The 25033-nt window shown below is 46.4% G+C and overlaps 1 protein-coding gene and 1 long non-coding RNA gene across 3 annotated transcripts in view; both read right to left on the bottom strand.

Annotated features, from left to right (window-relative positions):
- LOC125760199 (uncharacterized) overlaps window positions 1-2319 on the bottom strand; it is a 353797-nt gene extending 351478 nt beyond the window's left edge. Inside the window, exon 1 of the long non-coding RNA XR_007417835.1 lies at window positions 1703-2319. This is a non-coding gene — a long non-coding RNA (uncharacterized LOC125760199). The remainder of the gene's footprint in view (window positions 1-1702) is intronic.
- Window positions 1-25033, bottom strand: part of LOC125760194 (uncharacterized) — a 467385-nt gene that overhangs the window by 413230 nt on the left and 29122 nt on the right. The window contains exon 2 of one of the 2 annotated variants that reach the window (XM_049419969.1): window positions 2327-2553. In XM_049419969.1, coding sequence (XP_049275926.1) covers window positions 2327-2553 — 227 coding nt within the window. Of the gene's footprint in view, window positions 1-2326; window positions 3123-25033 lie in introns of those variants that run through there. The other variant, XM_049419968.1, reaches the window with a different exon arrangement.

The raw sequence follows: 25033 nt of genomic DNA, 5'->3' as shown, positions 1-25033 counted from the left end.
AAGAGGGACACTAAAGAGATACAATGAATCGGTTAAGACTGATGAAGTGTACTCTGAGAACTCAAAAGTAATTAGTTTCACCGTCATAAGGAGAAAATCAAGGGCAAGGTTCCATTTTTAAATTTCGCGCCTAAATCTCGACGCGTCACGTAGTGGATTTCAAACTGTATTTCTCGTATCTTGGGGACATTGAGTCAACGAAACTCCTTGAAACTTGGTACGTGTGCCTTGTACTTGACATATAGATGTGAACAACGCGCGAAATAAAACAGTTGAAAGTTGCGCTTTGTCCTGTTCACGTCTGTGTCTGCTTCTTCTTCGTTGTTATTATTTAAAAACAGCGCATATCCAAGAAACCTACATGAAGCCTTCGGTTTCAGGGACAACAATGGAAAGCTGAACATCACGTCCGCGATGGAAATAAGAGACGTTAAAGTATTCTAGCTCTTTGGGTTTTTTTTCACACACATTCGCGACGCGAACTTCGCCATATATACCGCATGCCTCGTCATGATCATCATTTCAAGCTAAAACGCGTTATTTGCCGCACATCGCGATACGCTCAATCTTTCATGCACGCACTGTATACAACTGGGTGGAATCTCCTGCCATCCGAAATCGCAGCAGAACTGGACTTTTAATCAGTTTCAGAAACTTGTTCGGGGGGTCGTGTCTTATTGTCCTATATGCTAATCACCCGTGCTCGTCCCTTTTAATTGTTCTCCCTTTCTTTTTCTATATTTACTTACAGTTAAAAAAACTGTTTCGTGGGGCTAAATTTAAACGTTTTGCGTTGCATAACCATTGCCTTGTTCTGCATTTTTTTTACCTTGTATATTGTGATGTTGCCTTTGACGATGTTCCGTCTTCACGCAAGACCGCTGTCAGAAAAGAAGATCCTGGGACCTTGGCCCACGGTTTTGTGCATGCGAAATGCCAAGAAAGCACTATACTGAGCTACCCGAAGGAGACTGGACTTGACGACCGTCTATGAACTATATACCTGCGCGAGTACGTGTTGTGTGTGCTCTCACTAACCTAGTTTCTTCTTCTTTCTCTTGTTCTTTCTTCTCTGTATTTACCATTATTCTTCCTTTTCCAACCCCACGTGTAGGCTTGCCAACCGATCGGTCTCGCTCTCTGTTTCTTGGCGATGTTACATATTCCTCCTAGGTAATTACCTCCAGCTGAGGGCCTTTAGGCTATCCATCAATAGATAAACAAACATAGCTGTCGCTGAAAAATGACCGTGGTCATTTGGAAGGTAAAGTGACGGACATTACTAAGTGCGTAAAAGAACGTTTTTCTGAAAAAAATACATAAACGAAATCACCAATAGAGTCAAGGTACGTCGACACTATTTTTTAGCACTACACAAAATACAGTATCTAATGCAGTTACGACCCCAGTGGCTCAGATATTGTTCACAGTACACACCTATACTTTCATGCGTCCTATTTACAGTAGGGACAAAGCAATCGTACTTTAACACACACAACAAAACATTGAGAGAGGACAATAATGTGAGCTAGTTAAAAATCAAAATAAGTCTTGTTTTGAAAAGCCGAAATCAAGCAGTCAGACGAGCTAAAACTGCCCGTATGTCTTCGAGCGTCGCCTCCGTTGTTTTTCGTGTTCTGAACTTCAACATCTCTACAAAGCCAGCGCTTGAGTGCACTTTCTTCAGAGCATGCGAGCCCACCTGGTCACTGACGTCACCACCAGAAATCACAAAGTCCACAGCCTTTTCGAGGATCCTAAAGTTCCTGTTCAAAAGTGCTTCAATGTCGTGTGTTGTGTCCTCTTCATCGACCTTCGCGCAAACCGTGAGTTCAGTGACAGTGTAGTTAGCCGATAACCCCTGCAGGATGGTTTCCCTTGCTGTGGGCGAGATATCCGATTCCTCGCACAAGTGTATGTCCCTCAGCGCGTTGTTCGCGGCGAGCAACTCTGCAAGGGATGTCGCTACTTCGGACGTCACCGTTTCGACGCACATTACGAACTCCGTAATGGAACTGTTTTCTTTGAGGGCATTGAGTATGGTGATAAGTTGGTGCTCACTACCACGCTGCACCGGCGTGCTATAGATTTCCCGGAGGGTCTTGGTACCCTTCGCTGTGGAAGCTATTCCTCTCGCGAGAGCGTCGAATACTTCGGAATGGAAGTGTAGTCGACGAAGTGTCTTGTTTTTGGCCACGGCGTCGAAAAACTCTCGAAGAACTCCCTCGTCGATCGAGGAAGTGACCCCGACGGACACCGTGGAGGCGCACGCTTCTCTGCGGATGAGTGTGGTGAGCACCGATAGAAGCTCATCGGGCCACACGACCTGAAGCCTCTGGAAGACGCCAGCATAGCGTTTCTGTGCCAACAGCGCCCACACTTTGACTACTTCCCCGCAACACACTTCACCCAGGTGCACCATCTCCAGGGTCGAGTTGGATGCAAGCATCTTCGCAAAGCCGACTAAGGTGTCAGAAGACGACTTGATGTCGTTCAATGCGAATATCTTGAGGGTATCGTTTTCCAGGAGGGCTTCGATGAGAACAGCGGCACCTTCGTCACCGCCACAGGAGTTGCGAAGGCGCAGTACCCTCAACGTCTTGTTCTGTCGCATGTAGCTCGCAATATGGTGCGCGAATCCACTCCCTGTGTTGTCGCAGCTCAGCTCCAATGAGTGCAGGCTTGTAAATACTCCTGAAAAACTTGTGCCGAACTCCTTGCCTTGAAGGTCAACATGGATATACATACTACTCAGCGAAGGACATTGCTCGAGGTTGTCGAAGGCAAGCTTGAACGCGCACAGAGAAATATCGTGCAGGCAAAGGTCCTCCACGCGTCGTCCTGATCTCAACAATCGGCGAAGAACGGCCGCTTCCTTCTCTGAAATCTTTTCGTATGCGAGTTTTACCACGCTCGTCTCGTCCACGCGGTGTTCTGATGTATCGTCGTCTAGGCCTCGGTACACTTCCAGCCCTTTCCTGTAAAGCTCCTGAACATCAGTATCTTGAGTGTCAACGTAATCAGTGTTCACATCGTCCATGCACGAGTCACAATATTTCGCTCGTTTCTTTTCCCTTGCCATAGCTAATTGAACTGTTTTGTCCGTTAATTAGGCTGCTGGGGAAGCGCTAGGCTTATAGAACACCGGAAATCAACGCGGTGAGGTGAGTTCGCAAAGAGTTGTGGATATAGTTTTGCGAAAGTGTCCGGAACCGAGGAACGGGAACATTCGATGTGTCCTTTCGCCCTGTCGGTGAAGTCTTTGCACAGAATTTGCAGTTGAGGGTGCACGTCTTCAGCTCACTTGTATGCATTGCAGGTTCGATGACGCCTAAATGTGAAAACAAACATGAAAGAATATTCATCAGTATATAGGTAGTTTCATTAAAAAAGCTCATAGTATACGAAAAACGTAAGAGACAACCCGTTCGACTGATATCGCCCATCACGGTGACCGAGACCTAGCCATTGAACGCCACTCAGTAAGATAACACTATTTTAAATGCGTAAGCTATTTTTATGGCGACTCAGAGAAAACTGCGTGTTTTACCTTCCGTCCCTATAGGGACGGAAGGTAAAACACGCAGCCTATCGGGACTATATATAGTCCCGATAGACGAATCCCTAGAAAGGAATAATTGTGCGCAAAATAAAATTCTTTGGCGTAGCTTCGTTTTGAACCTAAGGCCACACGCTCACAAAGCGATCGATTGTCTTGCCGACAAGGCTACGAGCGTTTTCTTTCGTTATTGTCAGTCTTTGAAAAATTCACACCACGAAACATTGAACATAGTGCAAAATGAAAGTGCGCCCAGCTTCGCGAACACTGTCGAAAGAGCGGAGCTGATGCTCCCTCGATCAGGCTGACCCTCACCCAAATTTTTGGGCTTTTTCGACCGAAAAGGCGCACAAAGGGTTCACCCTTTCCACCGAGCTTCGGCCTCGCCCATCTTGGCGCGGCGCATCCCTTCCTCTCCTACCGAATCCCACTGTCGCCCTGTCTCAAGACCCCATGACCAACGCTACGCCAACAGTCTGGGAAGACCCCATTATGCACCGCTTCGCTGCTAAAACAGACTACTACACATTACGTTACCGACATTACGTCGTACGCGCAGTGCGTCTCTCACTGACGTGACAGTTCATTCAGAACGCTTTTAATACGGCAATATGTTTGAGCTGCCAGGGCGAACGCGCTCCTCGGGTCTTCGAACGCGCGCTCCGCCTCCGCTCGCCACTGCCGCGTGGTAGCGCTGTGCAAGTAGACTACGTAGAGTTACTGTATATGCTACCTTTAGGTAGCAGAGTTGCGCATAGGTCCGCCATCTTGCCCGCCGTGGCATCCACGCTAAGCAGGAAAGCCACCTAATGTAGGAGCCGACGCGGCTGCTGTTGTTGCTGCTGTCCTCTCGGCCCAGCGGCTCCGTTACTTTCTCGTTCGTTCATTGCGCGTCGCTGGCGCAGTGACTTTCGATTCGAAGAAAAAAAAGAATGGAAAGCTCGGAGAAACAATAATTTGAGATGGAACAGGCGGAAATGGAGCAGGTGGAGATTGAACGCTATCGCAAGTAATATTTTTGTTTTAAAGGGCAAATAGGAAAAGTGCGACGGTCACGATTCTGGACCAATTAAATTCAGCCTAATTATTCGTTTCACGTAGGTTTTGATGCAGCGCTTCAAAAGATTAAGTGAATAGCTAGAGAAGACAAATGCTAAAATTATCACTGTGTTTTACAAATAGCGCAAGCTAACGAGAATTTCGCGTACGTCTAGGTAGATTTGGCATATAATAAACACTCGGTCATGCTTCAAACTTTTATGCCGCACAGTGCTCGGAATCAATCAAGCTGTTTTGATAGACCTGTAAGGTCCATATTCACACACATCGCCTCCTTCACACAGTCACTTTTGTCACCGTTTAGTCTTGATTTTTAGCAGAAGACACCACCACAACAACGACAAACAATCCGAACTCAGCTGGACCGTCTTGTGCTTCGCCGGACGGCGTGATTTGGCTTGATACAGCCTTGGTGGCGCGGCGATCGCCAGCACACGCGCGGCCGTGAAGTTGGCTTTCCCTAAAACGGATGCTTTTTGCGCACTTTTTGCGCACGTGAGCGCGCTGGGCGAATGGTGGCGCTAAAGCCCGTCCATGAGTTTTCCGCCGACCAGGTTAAGTAGCGCCAACTCGCCCTCTCCCTCTACCTTTGAACCGGATCTCCCGCAGCGGAAGCGGACGTGCCGCCATGATGTTTCCCGGTTGCACCCTCCCCCACCCCCCGCCTCCGCCTGATTGTCCTGCCTACAGTGTAGTCCTGCCGCTCGGCTGTCTCCGCAACCTTCCTGCCGGCGGAGGATCGGTCGTGATTTTGCTTTAATGGAGCTTTGATGTACATCGATCTCGCTAAATGCACACACTAGGTGATGTAGCTAAGCGTCTAGGAGATCAATGGGAACTGCAGCTGTGCGTATGTGATGCGTGCGCGGGCATTGCAACTGCACGAGTGCGTCTCGCCCGATGGAAGGACCTCCTTGATATGTGTGTTGCGTGAAGTTTCGTGCGATGCACCGAAAATGTGGCTTCGCCGTGCGGCTACGACGTCGATGCGGCGAAAAGGCGGGCATTGCAACTGCCCAAGTGCATCTCGCCCGATGGAAGGACCTCCTTGATATGTGTGTTGTGTGAAGTTTCGTGCGATGCACCGAAAATGTGCCTTCGTCATGCGGCGAAAAGGCGAGCCGAATGAAAGAATGCGAGCTTCAGTGTGCGAGCTTGGTGTGAAGTTAAGCTTGCTTGGTCTGCCTGAAGTGACTTAAACGCCTTCCTGCAACGTCATACTGGTGTGAATGCTCATAGACTGGGCATTGTGACCGATTAATATAATCGTTTTGCAATGTAAAGTTCGAACATCTCTGTTCCACGGCTGCTTCTTCAGACGTCGGTCAAGCGTCGATGAAAGACCCTCCTTTGCGTCTGTTGCCGCATCTACGCCATGCAGTCATCGAACGCGAGGTTTGCGTGTGTCGTAGACAGAATGAACAATTCCGCTACTCACCCCACTGGTTCACTAGAAGTTAACAGTGGACCACACGGGCGGAATATTTATACTGCGCGGGAAGGTAGGTTTGCGAGGCGGCACGCAGTACGTTATATGTATGAAATGCTGCTTTGCACGTGTGTATGAAGCGCTACGTGGTGCTCAGTGCCGACTTCTTTGGCTGGATGCCTTGTCGTCCAATGCGCTGCAGCCAGACGGCTGTTCTCTCTTCATCATACTTACCGAGGGGTAAAGAAAAGAGAGATTTGCCGGTGTTCCATCGCGTCGGACAGCCTGGTGCGCAGCAGCGAGGCGGCATCCCTAGCGACGCAGAAACACCGAGCGAAAATTCCCTCGGCGGCAGAGGTAAAGATATTCTAGTTCACTGTAGCAGAGGAAAATAATTGCTGTCTCGCGTGTGTGGAAACAAGATGGAAGGAAAAAGCGGAAGGAGGTGGCCCAATAACCTTCTTCCGGAAACTCCGGAACCGGAACTAGGCGGCGGCGGCGGAACAATGCTTGGCGCTACTTAAAAAAGCGGCAGTAGACGTGATGGAGGGGCTTTAGGTGGCGCGAGCGGCGAGTTCTATCAGAGGCGCAACTCTAAAGGTAGCATATACAGTAACTCTAAGACTACGTAACGGGAAGCTGGCGCTGGACGGCCGCGCGTATTACGAAGCTCACGAATTCGGGTTTGCATCGGAGTTTAACTGAATTTGTGAATCTCGCAGGTTTCCAGAGGTACAGGTGCGCGCTGCTTTCATCCCGCTCTAACCGCGGTGGGAATAAAAAGATGCTAGATGGTCTTTGATTGTGCCATGCATGACGTCGTCTTTTCATCAGTGATCCAGGCTACAACCACTTGAATATAAATGTTAAACAGCAATGAATGTAGATGCCGCATGTTCGCGTTTCTTTCCATCCTCGCTGTACGTTTTCCGTAGGCAGCCTGTCAGGCCGTGCTGTCGGATCGATACTTGCATTCGAGTTCGATAGTAGTGGCGTTTTATTTTCTATTTCAGGCTATTGTAACCACGCCATTCGCACGCCTTAGTATGTCATACTGTTGTGTTTCACTCTGAAAATGAAACTGAAAGAAATCACGATGGTCTTTTTCTTATTTCGCTTTATTGATACAAAAAAATCTCACAAGGTTCCTTATGCATTCACCTAAGATGATTGAAAGGCGGAAGCCATCTTCTTTTTCTTCCTAGTCAACGTACTGAACATCCCCTGCCTCCCTCCAAGATATTTCTGCACACGTGGTTTTTTTTACAGCCTCAATGATCGGAGGCACTGCAAGCTTTCTGCACATCAGCGGAGGTATGCACTGCCTCCGTGATCGGCTCATTTTGACCAAGCGAAGATGTAATATGACGACGTCACCAGTGGCGTACCAACTCATTCGCGAGTGGAGGGGCTGGTGTCTCCCACTCTGTCCGCCGTATACACACACATATATATACATAGAGAGAGAGAGATAACTACATTTTCGCTGAATTTGACGTGATTTTTTATATTCATTGTGATGATTAGAGGATTTGCTTTTCAAAACTGTTTGTTTTCAATCAAGGAAGGATCTTCACAAACAGATTGTGCAGGCTGGGCCGTCCTATACTGCGACAACACAGCAATGTTTAATAACATTTCGGAAATAATACCGTAATGTTTAAGAAGTACAACCACATTTAACCTGTACTTCATCTGAGCATTCCATCTGCAAACTTCACAGTCTCAGTATGGCGTTCTAAATGCGATGAGTATGAAGAATCTGCTATGACTCTAGTAGCTTAAATTCTCACCTATTAAACAAAACATGTGGCTGACAAAGCAAGGTACTTCGCAGAAGCATTCAGGGTAATCCGAGTGCCAATTTCTTTACTCTTAGAGCCCTTTAATACAAAGTTTTTCGCAAGAAGAAGACCAAGTTCAGTCGATTAATATTTATGGAAACCACATTGAGCCGGTTGGGCATAGTTATAGATTATAAATGACTACGAATTTATATACTAGGTGTCGTTCCTTGCCCTCCTATCTTTCTCAGCCTGGGTGGGGAGTGGACGGGAAAGCGGTGAAATGGCCCTTTTACCCCTTCCCTCCGGCCTCTCCAAGTAGAAAATGTGGATGATTATAACGCTTAAACACCAGGTGGTCGAAATTTCCGGAGCCCTCCACTACGGCGTCTCTCATAATCATATCGTGGTTTTAGACGTTGAACCCCAGATATTATTATTATAATAATAACGTTAAACTACCCCGCATTCTCTCCTTCCGCAAAGGTCGTTAGCTGTTAATCATTGGCCGAAAGTTTATGGGTCAAACTCACAGCACCTGCTCGTAACACGACGCAACAAATGAGAAACAATTTTCGGTGTGCCATACAATTGCGTCCTTGTTAGGAGACGTGACGAGTATGCGAAAACTCGCGGCGTTAAAATGAAGTCTGCACAATAGGCAGCGCATTACTGTGCTGAACACTATTTTTTTTTTCGGAATAGCCACACAGTGTCTCTTTCTGAACGTAATTCAAGAAGGCTGCCCACCAATCAAATCGGCAGCGGCTGCTTATAGCAACGGGCGAGATGGATTCATATGTGTATAATAGATACTTTCAGTAGTAGTATATAACGATGTTGAGCTGCCCTTGCGCGTATACAGCTTTCTGTGAACTCATCGTTGCCGACAGAGAGGTAGAAAGAGAAATAAACGTTATTAGGAACAGACGCAATCCTTTGCAGGTAGGCAGCCTTCGTAGTCCAGAAAACCGTGGACGCTGATCATCTCCCTGGTGAGGTACATCAAGTTACGGGGCAAAGTTGAAAGCTGGGCTTCTCAAAATGCTCGACTCCACAGCCTTATTAAAAGCCGCCGCAACCGCTGCAGGCTACCATATGATAAGCAAGGTGAAACAGGTTATTGGAGACTAAAGTGGGAATCTTTTTTTAGCTCTCCTGGCTAGGCACAGCTAAAATACCCGTCACTTCAGCACACCACACTCATGAACTCACAGCAGCTTGGATATTGAGCAGTGGCGATGCTAAGCGTTTTCAAGGAAACTCAATTTTCTGAAAAAAAGGTAGCGTTGGATTGGGAAACGCTCACTTGTTCCCGCCCGTATTTGCGTCGCTGATTACGAAAACTTCAGGCCAGGCAGAACAAAATAAAATCATGACAGATTGCTGTAATGTCATAGAGCCCCAGCTGAGCGATAGCCTCCTCTGCAATGCTCGAACGCAAGACGCGAAAGCGTGGAATAGGCAGCCCGCACCGCAGAGAGCCTATACAGTGCATGGTCATGACACACGGAGGAAAGTCGTCACAGCTGAATCGGCGGAAAAATTTTATAACATATTTACGTTATTGCAGCGTTCAAGTAAACTTTTCCCGAACTTGTTAGTTTCCCAGTCTGCAGCCGACAATGACCACTGTCGAAAGTGAGGGGGCTCCGCCCCCCTAACATTTCTCAGTGGGGGAGCTAGCGCCCCCTTGCCGCCCCGGTTGGTACGCCTATGGACGTCACGTTATGTGACGTCACGATGATGCCACAAACTTTTGCGATCTGTGACGTCATATGATGACGTCATCACGCGATTATTTTTTGCATCACTCGTGCTGACGCCGCCAACTGTCAATTTTCGTGTTTGATATAAGGCATCTAAGTCTTTCGCCTTAATACACTGTTCGGCTGCCGTTCCATGAAATTCCAGCTGCAGCTGGTGTTCGGTAGAGGTGGCTTACGGTAATTGGTCTCCTAATACATCTTCAAACTACACTACAATATGTAGCCGTCGCCTACGACCCGCAGATTTTATAGAATATAAGAAGCGGTGGCTTAAGAAGGATGCAGTAGCGTCAGTCTTTGCAGACTACCCTTCACGTTTACAGCCCAAGGTAACAACTGATCCAAACATGGCAAGTATCACTAAACGTGACCGTGTTGCGTCCGAACAGTCAGCCATGTGCATGCAGCGCTGACATTAGGTCCCGAAGCTAAAGAATCAGAGCCCGTGGACACCACAGGCGCTACCGGCGAAAAAAACCGACAATCATTATGTATCGTGTCCAGGGTGTCGGAAGTTCTCGGAACGAAATGTTTTTCGTTTCGGTTTTAGTTTCGTTCCACCGCAAAAAGTTCCGCTCCGTTTCTGTTTCGAAACGAAAAAAAAAAATGTTCCGTAACGGTTCGTAACGGTTTTTTTATGCAAAAATTTGAAGTTAAGGTAATCATAAAGAACACTGGATTTGTGATGTAGTTACTTGCCCTCTTCTTAGGAAAGTGGGACAAGGGTAAAAACACGTACGTTCTTCAGAGGAGAGGAAGTAACTGTACAACGAATTCATACCAAATATAGCACAAACCAGTGTTATTTCCAAAGTCATAGTATTTATTTTCTCAAAAGACAAATACGAATTTTTTAGTAGGCTCAGTGACTTGTGTCAAGGGAGTGAGCACGATCTTAGAAACACCACGTCATTGAGTGTACTCTCTGATGTGCGAGACTGCTGTTCTGATAAAAAGATCGCCAGGCATGCGCGGAACACGCCGCACAGTCACAACAAAAGCTGGAAGAGCGGACTTTGTAGAGTTCGTTGGAGAGTCTCTTGGGGCAATAATACAAGTACACATGCAAGGTACCTACTGCGCCATAAATCATCCCAATTTTTCGGAAGTAGAGAAGTTCCCACTATGACATTTTTCGTCATTCATCGGAGTCTCGTGGTATACACGCTACACATCTGTAAGGCATTATGTGCACTTTTGCTGTGGCTGACAGCGATGAAGAATTATGGCTGAGCACTTTGCAGTGGGTGGGAAGCGGTGTTGCGGAATGGGCGCCACCATTCCATTTCAATTCCATTGCGGGGAATTAGAACTTGCCGCAATTCCATTCCTTTCAATTCCTCGGAATTAAAAAACTGAGCCAATTCGCATTCTGGGAAAGGGCGCGCAGTTCAATTCCAATCCTGCAATTCCTCGACGTAGGAAAGGCATCTTGACAGTTTTATCGAGTTAAGAATGAATGCGCCATAAAGCTGATGTCATCAGATGCATTAAGAACTGCAAAAGTACGCAATACACGTTAACAAGGTCGAGGGATAGTAGCTTGGTGACATATCTCGTGCAGTACAACCACCAATTCCCATAGGGCAGTTCTCCCGCTACCTATAGTATTTGCATGGTCAGCATGTTTGAACGAATGGTGGTGTTTTAATATTGTTTTGTGCTTAAATGTGTTAATGCTGAAATGACGACATAGCGTATTTTTATGCTGACAAAATTAGTATTCAAGAAGACTAAGCAGTTTTTCCACGCGTCTGGAGTGGTCGGGGATATGGAGAGAACTAAGATTTGGTTAATGGGGAATAAGGCCCTCTAGGTCTGCTGGTATTAGTTGGAACAGTGCACCGATCGGGCACCTTGTGCCTTTGCATCGAATACGGAACACTGGTCCGCACTGCTCTTCAGCACTCACGCTTGTGAAGCGCGCCTCACAAGCATGGATGGGGTGAGGAGAACTTTCTGTGTTCGCACGTGCGCAGGTATGCAATGTCTTCCTTGTCGTAAAGGGTATTTATGTGTGTCAGGTACCAAACTGCTCGTGAGATAAAGATCAGGCTGTGCATTGAGTATTTGCCAGTTTCGTGTGGGTATCAATGGGAACCATTGCGCAGGGATAACTTGTTTCTCCATTCGGTATCTGCTGGGATAATGCATTTATTTGTACACTAACTTACGCCTCGGTTTCTAGCAGGCACGTTGCTTATAAATGTACCGTGCCTGTAATCAGCCAAGCCATTTAAAAAATACTGCTTTATTGTTAAATTCGAGGCTCTGACTTACTAGCGTTTGAAGTTTGAAAAACAGCACGTAGACGAAAACGTGCTCTATTTTCGGAAAAAGTCGTAATTCCATTCCCATTCCTCCAAGCATTGTCCCCACTTCCGGGGTCGCGAAAATGTGGAATGATTCCGGTGTCACTCCAATTCTGGTGGGGCAACTACGCAACACTGGTGGGAAGCATTAAACAACACACTCTTTGCGCTATTAGCATTGTGTGATGACTGGTTGTTATTTTACTCTTCTGCAACGCTATATGATATACATTAACACGCTTCCTTGCCCTACATGACGCCTGTATAGAGTATTTTTGCGAAGGAGTTACAAGCACCAGCGTGGCACTGTGTGGTGGAAGACCCGACTGCCACGCAGAGTGCGTGGGTTGAAATCCCACCCGATCCTAGAAATTTGTTTCTCATTTAATTTTTTCTTATATCACGCGATAGCGGTCACGGACACCGGCGGCGGCGGACAACTATGGCGCCAAAATCAGCTGTTGTGATCTCATAACAGCTTTCGCTGTAACAAACTTCAGCGCCGACAATGCCCTCTCTACGCTGGCCTGCGTGACAGGAACGCAAAAGTCCACTTGCGTTAATATCAACATCTCTGGTTGCCACTGTTTTTGTTCTTCGCACAATTTCAACATATCTTTGCCCTGGAATTCCTGCCTGAGGTACGCTCTAATACTGTACCCTGATATATGCTCACAATGCATGAGCTCAGTTGCTCCGGATGGGGAAGTTTTCTCATGAACCGAAAAACGATTGAAAAAATTTCGGTTTCCCTCCGGAACGAAATAATAAATAAAGTTTCGGTTACGTTTTCGTTCCGGTCGAAGATATCGTTTTTTTCGTTTTTCGATTTCGGTTTTCGTTCCGTTCCGACACCCTGATCGTGTCACAATGAATGCATGAGTGCACAAGGCTGAGCGGGCTGCTCCATGCGACAAAAGCGTCCAGGTCGACAACCATTCGGCCTCTGCTTTGCTCACACCGAAAAGGCCAAATGGAAAAGAAAAATCACAGCATATCCACGGAGTGAATGATGATGAGTGGGCGAAGCTGCGGAGGTTCATCGGTAAACCGTGAATCTTCCGTGAATTCTGCCCAGTACATCATCACCGACGTGAGATCGGGCGCGTTTATACTAAAGGTTCGATGAGTTATGACGACTTGCAGCTCACTTTAATTTTACATGTACGCTGTGAATTTTCATTGTTTAGAAAACCATTGCTTTAGAAAACATCTGGCGTCTTTCGTTAAGCAGCTGGCGTCTTTTCGTTTTGCTTTAGAAACATCTGGCGTTCTTTCGTTTTGCTTTGAGAAAACATCTGGCGTCTTTCGTAGGTTTATTTCATCAATCAACGGCGTTTTGAACAAAATTTTTATTGTTTAATCACGCACAGGAGAAATCTCACCAGGCACTACCTTGGAGGTAAACAATGGCTGCTAATGGGAATGAGAGACAGAAGAAGTCGGCTTTTAGCTAACACTTACACTTCTACTAACGTTTCCTACTGGAACATGCCAATGGCTGCTAATGGGGAATGAGAGACAGAAGAATTCGGCTTTTAGTTAACGCGCACGCTGCGAATTTTTTATTGTTCAACAACGCACAGGAAAAATCTCCCACCGGCACCACCTTGGAGGTCAAGATCTGGTACTAGCGTTACGACTGGTTACGCACTACTACGACTACGAGGGACGAACGGGTGCCGCCTTAAGGAGCTTCGCCCCTAAAAAGATACCTGAGCACCCAGATACCAGTGTTGTAGGCGTTACTGAAAAAAAGTAACTAAATACGTTACTCGTTACACTATAAAAAAAGGAACGCGTTACAGCCCTACGTTACCTACAAAATAATGTAACGTGTTACCGTTACCGTTACCGAAAAAAAGTAATGGACGTTACCTCTGCCGTTACTCCGCAGTCATAAATTTTAAACAATGTGCCTTTGCTGCAGGAACCCGCAATAGGAATTTTTTTTAAATCTCAAATTTACGTTTCACATAAAATTTGGAACCCAAACAACGAGTATACCCAAAATGCTGCTTTAACGAGAATTATTTGCACAAATGCAGTGGACTTTACCTACGTGGCTTAAAGTTGCCTGTAGAATTGCATGTGATGGCTTCTCACTCTGCCACATGGTGAAGCCATTTTTCTCAATGTGACATTATACACACTATAAGATTCATTTATTAAAACTATCCGCAAAGAAAGCATCACTGAACTTTCAATAAAGTTTACAGTAATTCTGACGGCGTGCTTCTACTAGCAAAATAGGTGCGCAAATTTTGTAGTAATAAAAGAATGATTTAATAGCCTAGTCACAGAGAAAATATCTGTGAAAATACATTTCTTGTTCACTTTAACCTATATAACCTGTTAACCTGTATAGAGTGTTTAAAATCAGCCTCGTTCGCTGAGGAGTTCAATACCCAGAAACTTAACTGTAGCTGCAGATAGAAAGAAGCAATATTCAGTTTCAAAACAAAGTTGAAAAGCCTTATCAACGTTGTAGCACCTCTAAAATGTCGCATATTTAGACACTTTTCAAAAATAGTTTCCTTCGCTATACAAGTTCCAAACAATGTTACTTTACTCTTTGTTGCGCATACATGTCATACACAAAATGTCTTTGTAACGGTAATATTTTCGTTTTTCATGACTGTAAGCGTTCGAGAACGACAGGTAATAAAATCGGTCCCTCTGTACTGAATATGTTCGCTATTTCTTGCTCGTAAATTATGCAGGTAATAAGAAAACTAGGTTCCTCTTCAGGCTACTGGGTCCACAAAAATTCCACAAAAAGCCGCTTATAGTAATTGGCTTCTAAGTCAACGACGCGGGACTTGTTAAATTCGATGCGCTCGTCTTTCACCACGCTGTGCCCACCGAGTGTACTCCTTTGTCACCCGGACTTGCGAACGTCCTATTTATGTTGCCTCTCGGGAAAGTTCTTTGTTTCCCCCGCGTACTAAGCCTCACGATCAGCACATGGTATGGAGTAAACCAGCCCTTGCGCTTTTTTCTTCGGGCGGCCTGTCTCTTGGGCACGAAAAGGCGCAGGTGCCAGCAATCCACCTGTTACAATCCACTTCCACGAAAAACATGTCCGTACAGTTTCTCATGGCGGATTCCGCGGCTTTTTTCAAGCTTTGTGTGGCGATGGCCCAACTTTTTCCAAAGTTAGTCGGCGCGTCTTAGGAATTGGTCCCCACATTTTCCACAAACAAAAGTGATTCCGCCTGCACTTTTTTGTTAGTGCCTGGCAGGCGGACAGCATTCCGAGGCTGCGACAAAAGAATTCGTCGTGTCGAGCGCTGGGAAAAAGGCACCTACAGGATGAAAAAGTAACGAGTAACGTGACACCTCACGTTACCGAAAAATGTTAACGTAAGTACGTTACCCGTTACAGTTCCGAAATAGTAACGAGTACGTTACTAAGTTACTGAAAAAAGTAACGCGTTACCGGTAACGCCGTTACTTGTAACGCGTTACCGACAACACTGCCAGATACTGACGCTACAACAATCCGTCGACAAATACAAAGATGAGCTCAAGCAACTGACAACAGGTCGCGCCATTTTTCACGCCAATCACATTGACTCAAGTTGAGAGTCGGCACTACTATTTTATACTTGAACGACAGCGTCTGTTCACACACATCGGTCAGTGTTGCAGGAAGCGCGCGGTATATGCAGCTTTTTTTGTTTGTTTTTTCGTGCCACCACGATTGAACTGGTTCAAGCCTTGAAATGGTGGAATCACTTGGCCTAGTTCCTCATTTTCTGGCACGAGCTGTGCTTTCTCCCGGGGGTAACAAAAGTAATTCTCAAAAACACTACGAAGGGAACGACGGAACGGGTGATCACGTATATCCCTGGAAGCAGTCTAGTTACATTTCGGGCTATTTAGCGCATGAACTCCAGACTTGCGTATAGTGTCACTGAAGTAGTTAAAGTCAACAGGTCTCTGTAACCCTGCAGCACTTTCTGAGCATGTTCAGAAAACGTTGTCTATCTGTTAGAGGCTCCTGAGAACACGTGAGCCAAACATAGCGCAACGCGCGGCCTAGAATTTACAATGAATTCTCAAAATTCAGCTAGAAATTGTTCCCTCTTCTCTACAAATGATGTCATATAGGCAAATCACCGCGCCATATACTAAGTCCACGGCTACGGCCTAACCACCCTACCACGGCAGTTGGCTGACTTCAGCATGGCGAGCTCCATAGTTACCGTGGCCGCCGGCGCTTTTACAATCCCGACCAACTCCAGCCGGCGACTGCAACGCCGCGGCGCGTCACGGCACAAACTATTATGAGCAGCGCAGAGTTAGGGGCTTTTTTGACGACCGCGCGTGGCCTAAGCAGCCTAGGCACTAAAATGCGCGAACGTCCCTAGCCATTTTAGTCCCTAGCAGTGGCTGGAGCGGGGAGCGCGGGGAGTAGCGGGGAGCGATTGTAAACGCCATGGTTGCGCTGTGTGTGTTGTGCGCCAGCGCGCCAGTTTGTATTTTTGTAATATTGGCGCCTCCTGCGAATGTGATGATACGTGAGTGTTGGCTGTTTCGTGCAAGTGGTAGTGAATGCGCACTGACGACGGGTACTTGCTGCTGTTTGGTCGCTTTTAAGTGCGATCAGGACTGATTGCAGTATGGTTGCAATTTGAGTGGCGGTATTTGTTACGGATTACTTTGGACCGTGCAGCAGGGACAGGTGTCACACGAGCACTTTTGAATCGCTGGCAACGTGAGGAGCGCTCGGGTACAGCAGTGTTGTGTGTGTACGCCGGTGAGCTTTGCACTAGGAGTGGAAGCTTGCGCCGTTCATGAAGTAGCAAAACGTGAGGATATCCTGCGCTCACGGTTGCATGCGCGCACAGTACATCTTGTCGGGTGTGAAATATCAGCTAAGGCTTCTTGCGCTGTCGCAGTTAACCATTGCAGTTTTTTTTTCTCAAAGGTTGCATTAGTAAAAGGACCGAGGCAGTTGCGCGGCCTTGGCACTTCTATCTTCTTGCTCTGGAATATTGCAACTTTGACCAGCAACATTAATGCTTGCCTAAAAGCCCTATCTAATTATTGCGGCGCAGTACTAGTACTTCGTTTACGGTGCTTCAAAGCAAGTTATGTACAAATAGATAATTTTATTGAAATGTGCTGGTGTTCTCTTTTACCGTGTGCTGGAGCCTTCCGTAGTGGTTATAACTCATCTAAGTGCAATATTTACAATATTTAGCATCGATGTTCTACTTCGTTACACATACACCCAGACTAATCATATCTATCCATTTTTGTGTGTCTGGGCATTCTGTTGGTTTAACCACTGTGGAGCATGTTGGTTTAACCACTGTGGAGGTCTGAATAAGGAGGTGCCATTGCAGCATCTAGTGCAGGATGCAATACAAACACTGAGCAAGACTGTGGCAATCGTGTTATTTTAGTCTGCCTTTGTGTTGTGTCCTGTGCTAGATTCTGAGCATTAATAGGTCATGCTCCCAAATGCAATGTTTGTGAACTGTTGTTGAAGACAGAATGACCCGCATTAGGATTGACCAGTCCAACATTTTTGCATTTTTTACTTGATAATGGGATACAATGCCAATGGTCACATTTGCACATTTTTCTCCAGGGTCTTTAAGGGCTATTGGATGAGAGATTAGCTGCTTTTTAAGCACTCCTCTTGCAGACGCACAGGAAAGTGCATGTCAGGTGGCCATGTAATATAATGCACAGGGAAAGCTTTTGGGAATGCCATAGTGCACCATATTTCATCTAATGTCACTTCCTGTATCAAATATGTTTGCAACAGCCATTATTCAGACTGACTGCATTTTCTTTATCAAGTAGCCATATTCTGAGATGAGTACTTCAGTATGCCAGCTATACTGCATTGAATTTGCTTTCAGAGGGTGAGAAAATCATTTCCTAGGTGGCTTAATTGTCATATTTCACTGGACTCCCCCTTTTTCCCTAACCATTAAATAAGCTAAGCCACGACAGTTTTGTATTGTGGCACTGCCTGATGCTGTATGCGGGCGTATTGTTGATGCACTTTTATATTGCAACTGCATGACTCGTGCTCAAGTGACAGGGTAAATTTGCATGTAGTGGGTGAGGTGCCAAATTTCAATGAATGCTACGTTCTGGTGCGGTAATAATTCGCTCTGTGAGACTTGATAACTTTCCACAAGGCATGTGGCAAATAGTCTGCAATGCACTTACTTTGCGGGCAACTGAACTTGTCCATTTATTGATATACTAGTTGTAGGAACACTGACTCTATGCATAGACATGTAACCATTGAAACACACAATGGTGTCCAAGTGTGTGCAAACATTCACTTCTCAATGCTAGTACTGAACACAGGCTTGAATAAATGGCACACAGTGCAGCAGCTCCTGGAAGTACACACAGGTATACACATAAAGCATATTTATTTACCAAAGTAATTCATGAAGCAAGAGTGCATATAGGACTGCTATTATGTTTGTATAACTTTATCTGCCTCCAAGAGATCCCTGTGACAATGGACAACATTCTGTTAGAATCACTATACTAACACATGGTTTAAAATTTCAGGCACACTGCATTTAGATAAAAAAAAAATCAAACAAATCTTATTTATCTATCGCTCATTCAACACAATTGTTTCTTTACAACACCTGTCATACAGAGTGGTGCTACATGGAAACTGTACGTGCAATTACGTAGTGGGTGCCAACTGCATAGCAACTCTCAGATGAGTTGGTGCTCTGTACTCGTGTAGCAACTATCAACTTCACCTACCCCTGTACAGTAGGTGAAGTTTCATCTGTTTTTAGCTCACAAGTACTTGGGTTGCATTTAACCCATGAACTTCGAGAACGTTCGGTTTTACGGTTTTTAGACCTTAAGATATTCTGCAAAGGACAGGCTTGCTGTGGCTACTACCCGAGGGCCATGAAGGGATTGCTTCCCTTTGATTCAGCACATTTTAAGACAAATAAGAGAGCTACAGCTTTGATGTGCCTGGAATCTGCTCTAAAAAAATTGTGCCCACATCAAATGGTGCCCAATTTTGAGAACCCCATATGCAGTCTTTCGGCTGCAGGGTTCCCCAACTCAGTCTTGACTGCTCTTCCTGCTCTTCCTGAAACCCTCCGCTAAAAATTGAAACGTGAAACAGGATGCGCAACTGCGAAGGATCACCAGAAGACCCTTAGGCCACAGGTTGTACAATACGTTCATATAGTTGCCCACTATCTTAAGAAGATGGGAAGTAGGCACGGTGTCACAACTTGTTTTTCTACTCCCAATAAGGTGGGAAAGCTGTGGCCATGCATTTGCAACACCAGTAAATGTGGATGCTGGAAGAACCACAAAACGCTTTTGGTCAAGTGTTCCACAGGAGTGGCATATTGCATTCCCATGTCATGTGGGAAGTTCTACATTGGCGGAACTGGGTGGGCGCTTTGTCAATCACCATTTGGGGGAACACGTATAAAAATTGTAAAAGGTAGATTACAAGTACGCACATTTAGTTGCTCATGTCAGCAAAATGTGTGGCCCGGTTTAAAGGGACGACGGTTTGCGATAGGAGTGAAGGCAGTACTCCACGTATCAGTTTAGAAGCCTATCATATTAAGACATTTGATAAGTGCACTAGCACCATCTCTTGCCCTCTTTAATGCTGAGTTTCATCTTCTGGATGCAGCTGTTACATCTTGGATCTCAAAGGAAAATAAAAGTAATGTTTTTGTGTGTTAAACCTTGTATTGCATCCCTCTTTTTTTCCCCATGCTTCACTCTGGCATATATAAGGTGTGTCATTCAGTTGTAGGTCAGCGCTAGTGTGTCCGTGTCGTCTCTAGTGCAGTGGTTCTCAGCCATGGATGATCTGGGAACCCCTTGCAGTGAGAGAGAAAGGTTCAGAGTAATAGATTAACACAACATGCAGCTGAAACAGGTGGCTTTTATTTCTCCCTGGCAAAGCATGGTCAGAGTAATGTGCCACGCCGATTCGATGTTAACAGCTTGTTAACAAGCTGTGCTGTCTGCAGCCACCTTCAACCTCTTTTTTAACAATGTTTGTTCTTCAAATATTGAAAGCTAGAGAAAGTGTGCTCGCGCACATATGCCGAAGACAACTGCAACAGAAGCTTTGAAGCCATCTGATAGAGAAGTGGAATTATAGGTTAGCTTTTGCCGCAGTGCACAAGTTTTACGCGGCGAAGCATACCACAAATGAAAAGGGGCCGCTGTCGCAGGGAATAGTCAGCCTCCAAAAAGTTTTTTTTTTTTTTTTTTTTGATGAGTGTCGCGGACCCGTTAGGGTCCGTGGACATCCAGTTCAGAACCACTGCCCTAGTGGGTGTGTTCGCGCGATTACTCGTCAACAATGAACCAACCTGCCCAAAAGGAAGTATTGACGATGTTTCGTTCTGTCTTGGGCGATTTGAACATTGCGCGCGTTTTGCTGTTTAAATGGGGAAAGAGGGAAAACGATGAAACAAGAATCTACAAGGTGATTAAGGCACAGACCAGTTTGCTTTTAATGACGGGAGTTCAACAAAACGGCGCACAAATGCATTCGCACTGGCTTTCCACGCGAAATTAACCGACCAAGCACAAATGATTGGAAGCAGGCGACGCAATAACCCGCTCTGCGGCTACAGCCTGTTGCCCCACTACAAGCCTGCTGAAACGGCAAGGAACGATTGCGGATCGTGTTCCGCCGCAGAATACTCTAACATAATTTACTTACATAATTGGCATGTATGTACAGTACGTACTCGTCCGGTAAACAACTGGAAGCTGCCGATGCAGTCGCTTGCCGTTTGCAGTCGTTTACACGTTGCGAAAAGAAGCCCCAATACAGGGCATAGCGACACCGGCTGGTTATCTGAATGATGACGGGGCCGACAGCGACCGAGCTCTTTTCCGTACTTTCGTATGTTCCACGGAGAAATGAATGTTGATATCCGAGGCTTTCTCTTCCACACAACACGGGACAACACCTACCGCGTGCTTTCGGTTTTCGCCCTGACTTGTCTCGCCTTCAAACGGGCTTCAGATGGAAAAACAAAAACAGGAAAAAAAGTTGCCGTGACGTGGTATAGTGACGTCAATGCAAAAGTCACGTGACCAGGAGAGGCACTTTAGGGACTAAACGGCTAGGGACGTTCGCGCATTTTGGTGCCTAGGACGCGCGCGGTTGTCAGGAAAAGCACCTAGCTTCTCGCGCTCGTGATAGTTCAACGCCGTGACCGCGCCGCGGCGCTGCAGTCGCCGGCTGGAGTTGGTCGGGATTGTAAAAGCGCTGGTCGCCGCGGGATCTCGCCACGTGCCTGCGCCCTCGCTAAGCCGTGCTCGTTCGAAGAAAAACAAGAAAAAAAACGCGCTCAAGGTCATGACGCACGCGGACGAAGGGACGCAACCTCCTTGCACCCCTCGCCCTCCCATCGCCCTCCTTGCGTGACGCCCCTTGATCTAGAGAAGTAACGACACTCTCCACCGCGCGCGCGTTTCCTCCTCGATTCTCCTCGCCTGGCGGCGGCGCGCGCTGCGCACGGCGCCATTTTTCGCCGCGGCTCCCGCGGACGCGCCGCAGAATTCAATGGAGGCGCGTGATTTCTAGCCACCAGCGCGCCAGTGGTGTAAATAACTTTGAAAAATGGTGATAACAAGATCGAGAACACTGAAATGAAGGTTTATTTAAAGATTAGTATATTCCGAGAGTCGTGTAAATGGGGCATACTAATTTAAAGGTATACCTTTACAGAGCGCTTCATTATGCAGGCGTTTTTCCTACCACACGTAACATGCTTCACATTTGCATCTGATATAATTTAGCTTGCGTCATGTAGCCTGTGTCTGGGTTTTTTGTCTCTTTCCTCCGCACGCATGTGCAACACAGGTACTTACAGCGTCGCATCTTGTAATGACTTCGTAGATAATAGATTGTACACCCACGTGTTATGTTGACGTGACAGTACGTTTGCGCGGTGGTCTCCGAACTGGAGAACAAGCTTGCGCAGTGTAAGTACGATCAAGCGGCGCCAACAGTAACTCTTCTACCGCAATAACAGAAGCGCCGGAGAAAGATTTTTCAGGATAATATGTTGGCGTTGGTGTCAAAGAAACTAGCACTCGGTTTACCTGTGAGAGGAGACATTCCGTAGCTTGTCGATAAGTACACGCCTCTAGTAACGTACAATAGTTCACACGAAAATGCCGTTACAATATGTAGTAGCAGAGTTACAGTTGTGATTTTTATTAGGCAAAAAATATCAGAGCCATAATGAGAGTGCAATATCAGTAGGATATTTTGTTTTCATGCACGTGGAATTCGTTGGCTGATACGTAAAAAAAGAGCATCGTATCATATTCAGCAACAGAATCATCGCGAAGCAGTAAAGTTTCGAAAAAGACAAGAAGAAACTGTAAGTATATCAATGCGCAATATGACCGTTTTACACTTTAACAGAAGTTTCAGAGACAAAGTGACGGAAGATGATCTCGCACTACTAGGAGGAGGAGCAGAGAAGAAGAAACGGAAGACAGGGAGGTTAGCCAGTTCTCAGACCGGCTGGCTACCCTGTGCTGGAGAAAGGGGAAGGGGGAGTAAAAGATGATAGAAAGGAGATGTTACAAAAAGAAGAAAAAAAAGAAAATAGTACTATAAACGACACTGCTTAAAGTCTATGAGACTAGTTTTGCGCAGGGCTGGGCAGTATCGCGATACAATAATATCGCGATAGTATTTCAGAGTACTTTTGAGTATCTGTATTTCTGTATCGAGATACATTTGCAAAATGTATTGTATCTCAGTAGTGAAATACATTTACGATGTATCGCCTGTATCGCGATACTATGCTGACACGGGTATCTCGTTACATTGTTTTTTTGTGTCGGAAATGGGTTGAGGCGTGTTTCCAATGGGGAATGGCGTTTTTTTTTGTGCCAAGACAAGCAAAGGCGCGCCGCCGGTCGCCGACAGATAGGGCGGCGATGGTTCCGCTCAAGCACGCAATGGTCCCTGTGGTAAAGCGCGCGACGCCGCAGACGGTAGAATCGCGGGGGCAGTGTTGTCGGCCTCTGCCGACGAAAGTCGCTGTCTCTCAAGGTCAGTGCAGCACGCCTAATTTTTTTCAGGTGGCAAGCTATTACTTCGCGACCCCCCGCGCGGATACCGCCTTGGAACAGGCTTTGCAATGCTTCGCGTGCATTCAGTTCTCAAAGCGGCGGCACTTCCAAAAGCAATTCCCGTAGTCGCGGCGGAAGGGACTATAAAGGCCCGAACACACGTACGCGTTGCAGCGCGTCAACGGTGACTTTTTGACGCGGCGTCGCGCCCTCTCCCTATGGGGAGAGAGGGCGCGCGACTACGCGAAGCTGCGCGCCCTCCCTCTCCATAGGGAGAGGACACGACGCCGTGTCAAAAAGTCACGCGTTGACGCGCTGCAACGCGTACGTGTGTTCGGGCCTTAAGATGGCTATCTTTGACGCGCTTTTAGCCACCTCTCCAATGTCAGGGTGCGTTCCTAATTGATTATATGCGTGAAACGGTCGTTTGTGGTAGCAGGCTCCCCCACCGCCGGAGCCGACTTCGCCTGTTGCGGCTTTCTGAAATGGATGCTGGTAGCGTCGGTGGTGGTGACAGCTTCATTGAAGCCGACAGGGTCAGATGGCTTCGGATTCCGAAGATGGGGACAGACTTCGGATTCTGAACAGTCAGAGCAACCCAAGTGAGGGCGGAAGCGTTTCGGTATCTAGATGACCCGAGAAGAGATATCGCCACGCTGCAGGGCAATCCGGCTATGAAGGCGATATTTATTCACTATAACACGAATTGTGCTCGCCTTCCGCGGTAGAACGACTTTTTTTCTTTCGTGAGTCTTGTGCTGAGGCTGAACCGACGCTGTTAGAAGACAGCCTATTTGAGATGTTCATACAGTAACCTTCTCAGCAAAGCAAATCTTATGTGCAAAGTAAATGCATACTTTTTCTCAATTCACTGGTGTTCATTAGTGATTCGAGTGATTTGGGCAAAGTGTGCTATTTCTAGCATAGCTAGTTTGTTCGCCAAGTATGTCGATTCGGTGTCCAATCCTTGTTACTGTGCTGTGAAATAGTTTATTTTTATTACAGTTGTAATTATGGATTATTGCTAATTATGTACTTTGTCCACCCCCTCCCCTGCAATGTCTTAATGGCGCTGAGGGTACTGTAATAAGTAATAAATGAACTGAATGTTTCGATGCACTGTAACTTTAATTACAACATTATGCTGCACTAATAAGTGTCTTTGCGTAGTAGAGCATCCTCCAAATAAAAAAGTATTCCAGTATCTGTATCGCTGTAAGTCTATTCCGGAATACTTTTTTCGTCTTATTGCAAAAGTATCTCCAAAATATCCCGTTACGTTAAAAGCAAATGTATCTCAGTATCTGTATTTTAGGCTTCCAGTTCATGTATTTCGATATCTGTATTCCGGAATACTTTTCTGATATCTCTGCCCAGCCCTGGTTTTGCGCAAAAAGCGCAATAACGCTTTCAAAGCTTTCTGTGCCGAGGATGGTTTCGGCCAGAGTCCTAAGATATTTTCCTCCGACAGTGGACGATTGTCAAGTCTATTTAACACTTCGGACAGTTCGTCTCGTTGTGCACTGAAGCGAGGACACTCACAGAGAAGATGGGCAATTGTCTCCTCGCAGCTACAGTTATCACATGTCGGGCTGCTGGCCATTCCAATTCGAAATGAGTAGGTCTTCGTGAAGGCCACCCCGAGCCACAGGCGGCACAGGAGCGTCTCCTCAGCCCTAGTTATTCCCGACGGAAGACGGAGCTGTAGATTCGGGTCCAAGTTGTGAAGATGGACGTTGGTAAATTCCGTCGAGTTCGACTGTGCCAGTGTAAGCTCACGTGCATGGGAACGAAGCCTTGTTGCGGCGTCCATTCTTGACAGCGGTATAGCTGCACAATGTAGAGCATCATGGGCAGATCGGGCAGCTTCATCAGCACGGTCATTTCCGTAGATACCGCAATGGCCCGGTATCCACTGATAGATTAGGCTGTGGTGCTTCTCAATGGCGCGGTGATGAAGCAGTCTTATGTCAGCGACTAACTGTTCATTAGGTCCATGACGATATGGGGACATAATGCAC

The sequence above is a fragment of the Rhipicephalus sanguineus genome, chromosome 10 (assembly GCF_013339695.2).
Source record: "Rhipicephalus sanguineus isolate Rsan-2018 chromosome 10, BIME_Rsan_1.4, whole genome shotgun sequence".
Classification (NCBI taxonomy): domain Eukaryota; kingdom Metazoa; phylum Arthropoda; class Arachnida; order Ixodida; family Ixodidae; genus Rhipicephalus; species Rhipicephalus sanguineus.
The sequence above is the reverse complement of the archived record's forward strand: the minus strand, read 5'-3'. Positions and strand labels throughout refer to the sequence as shown.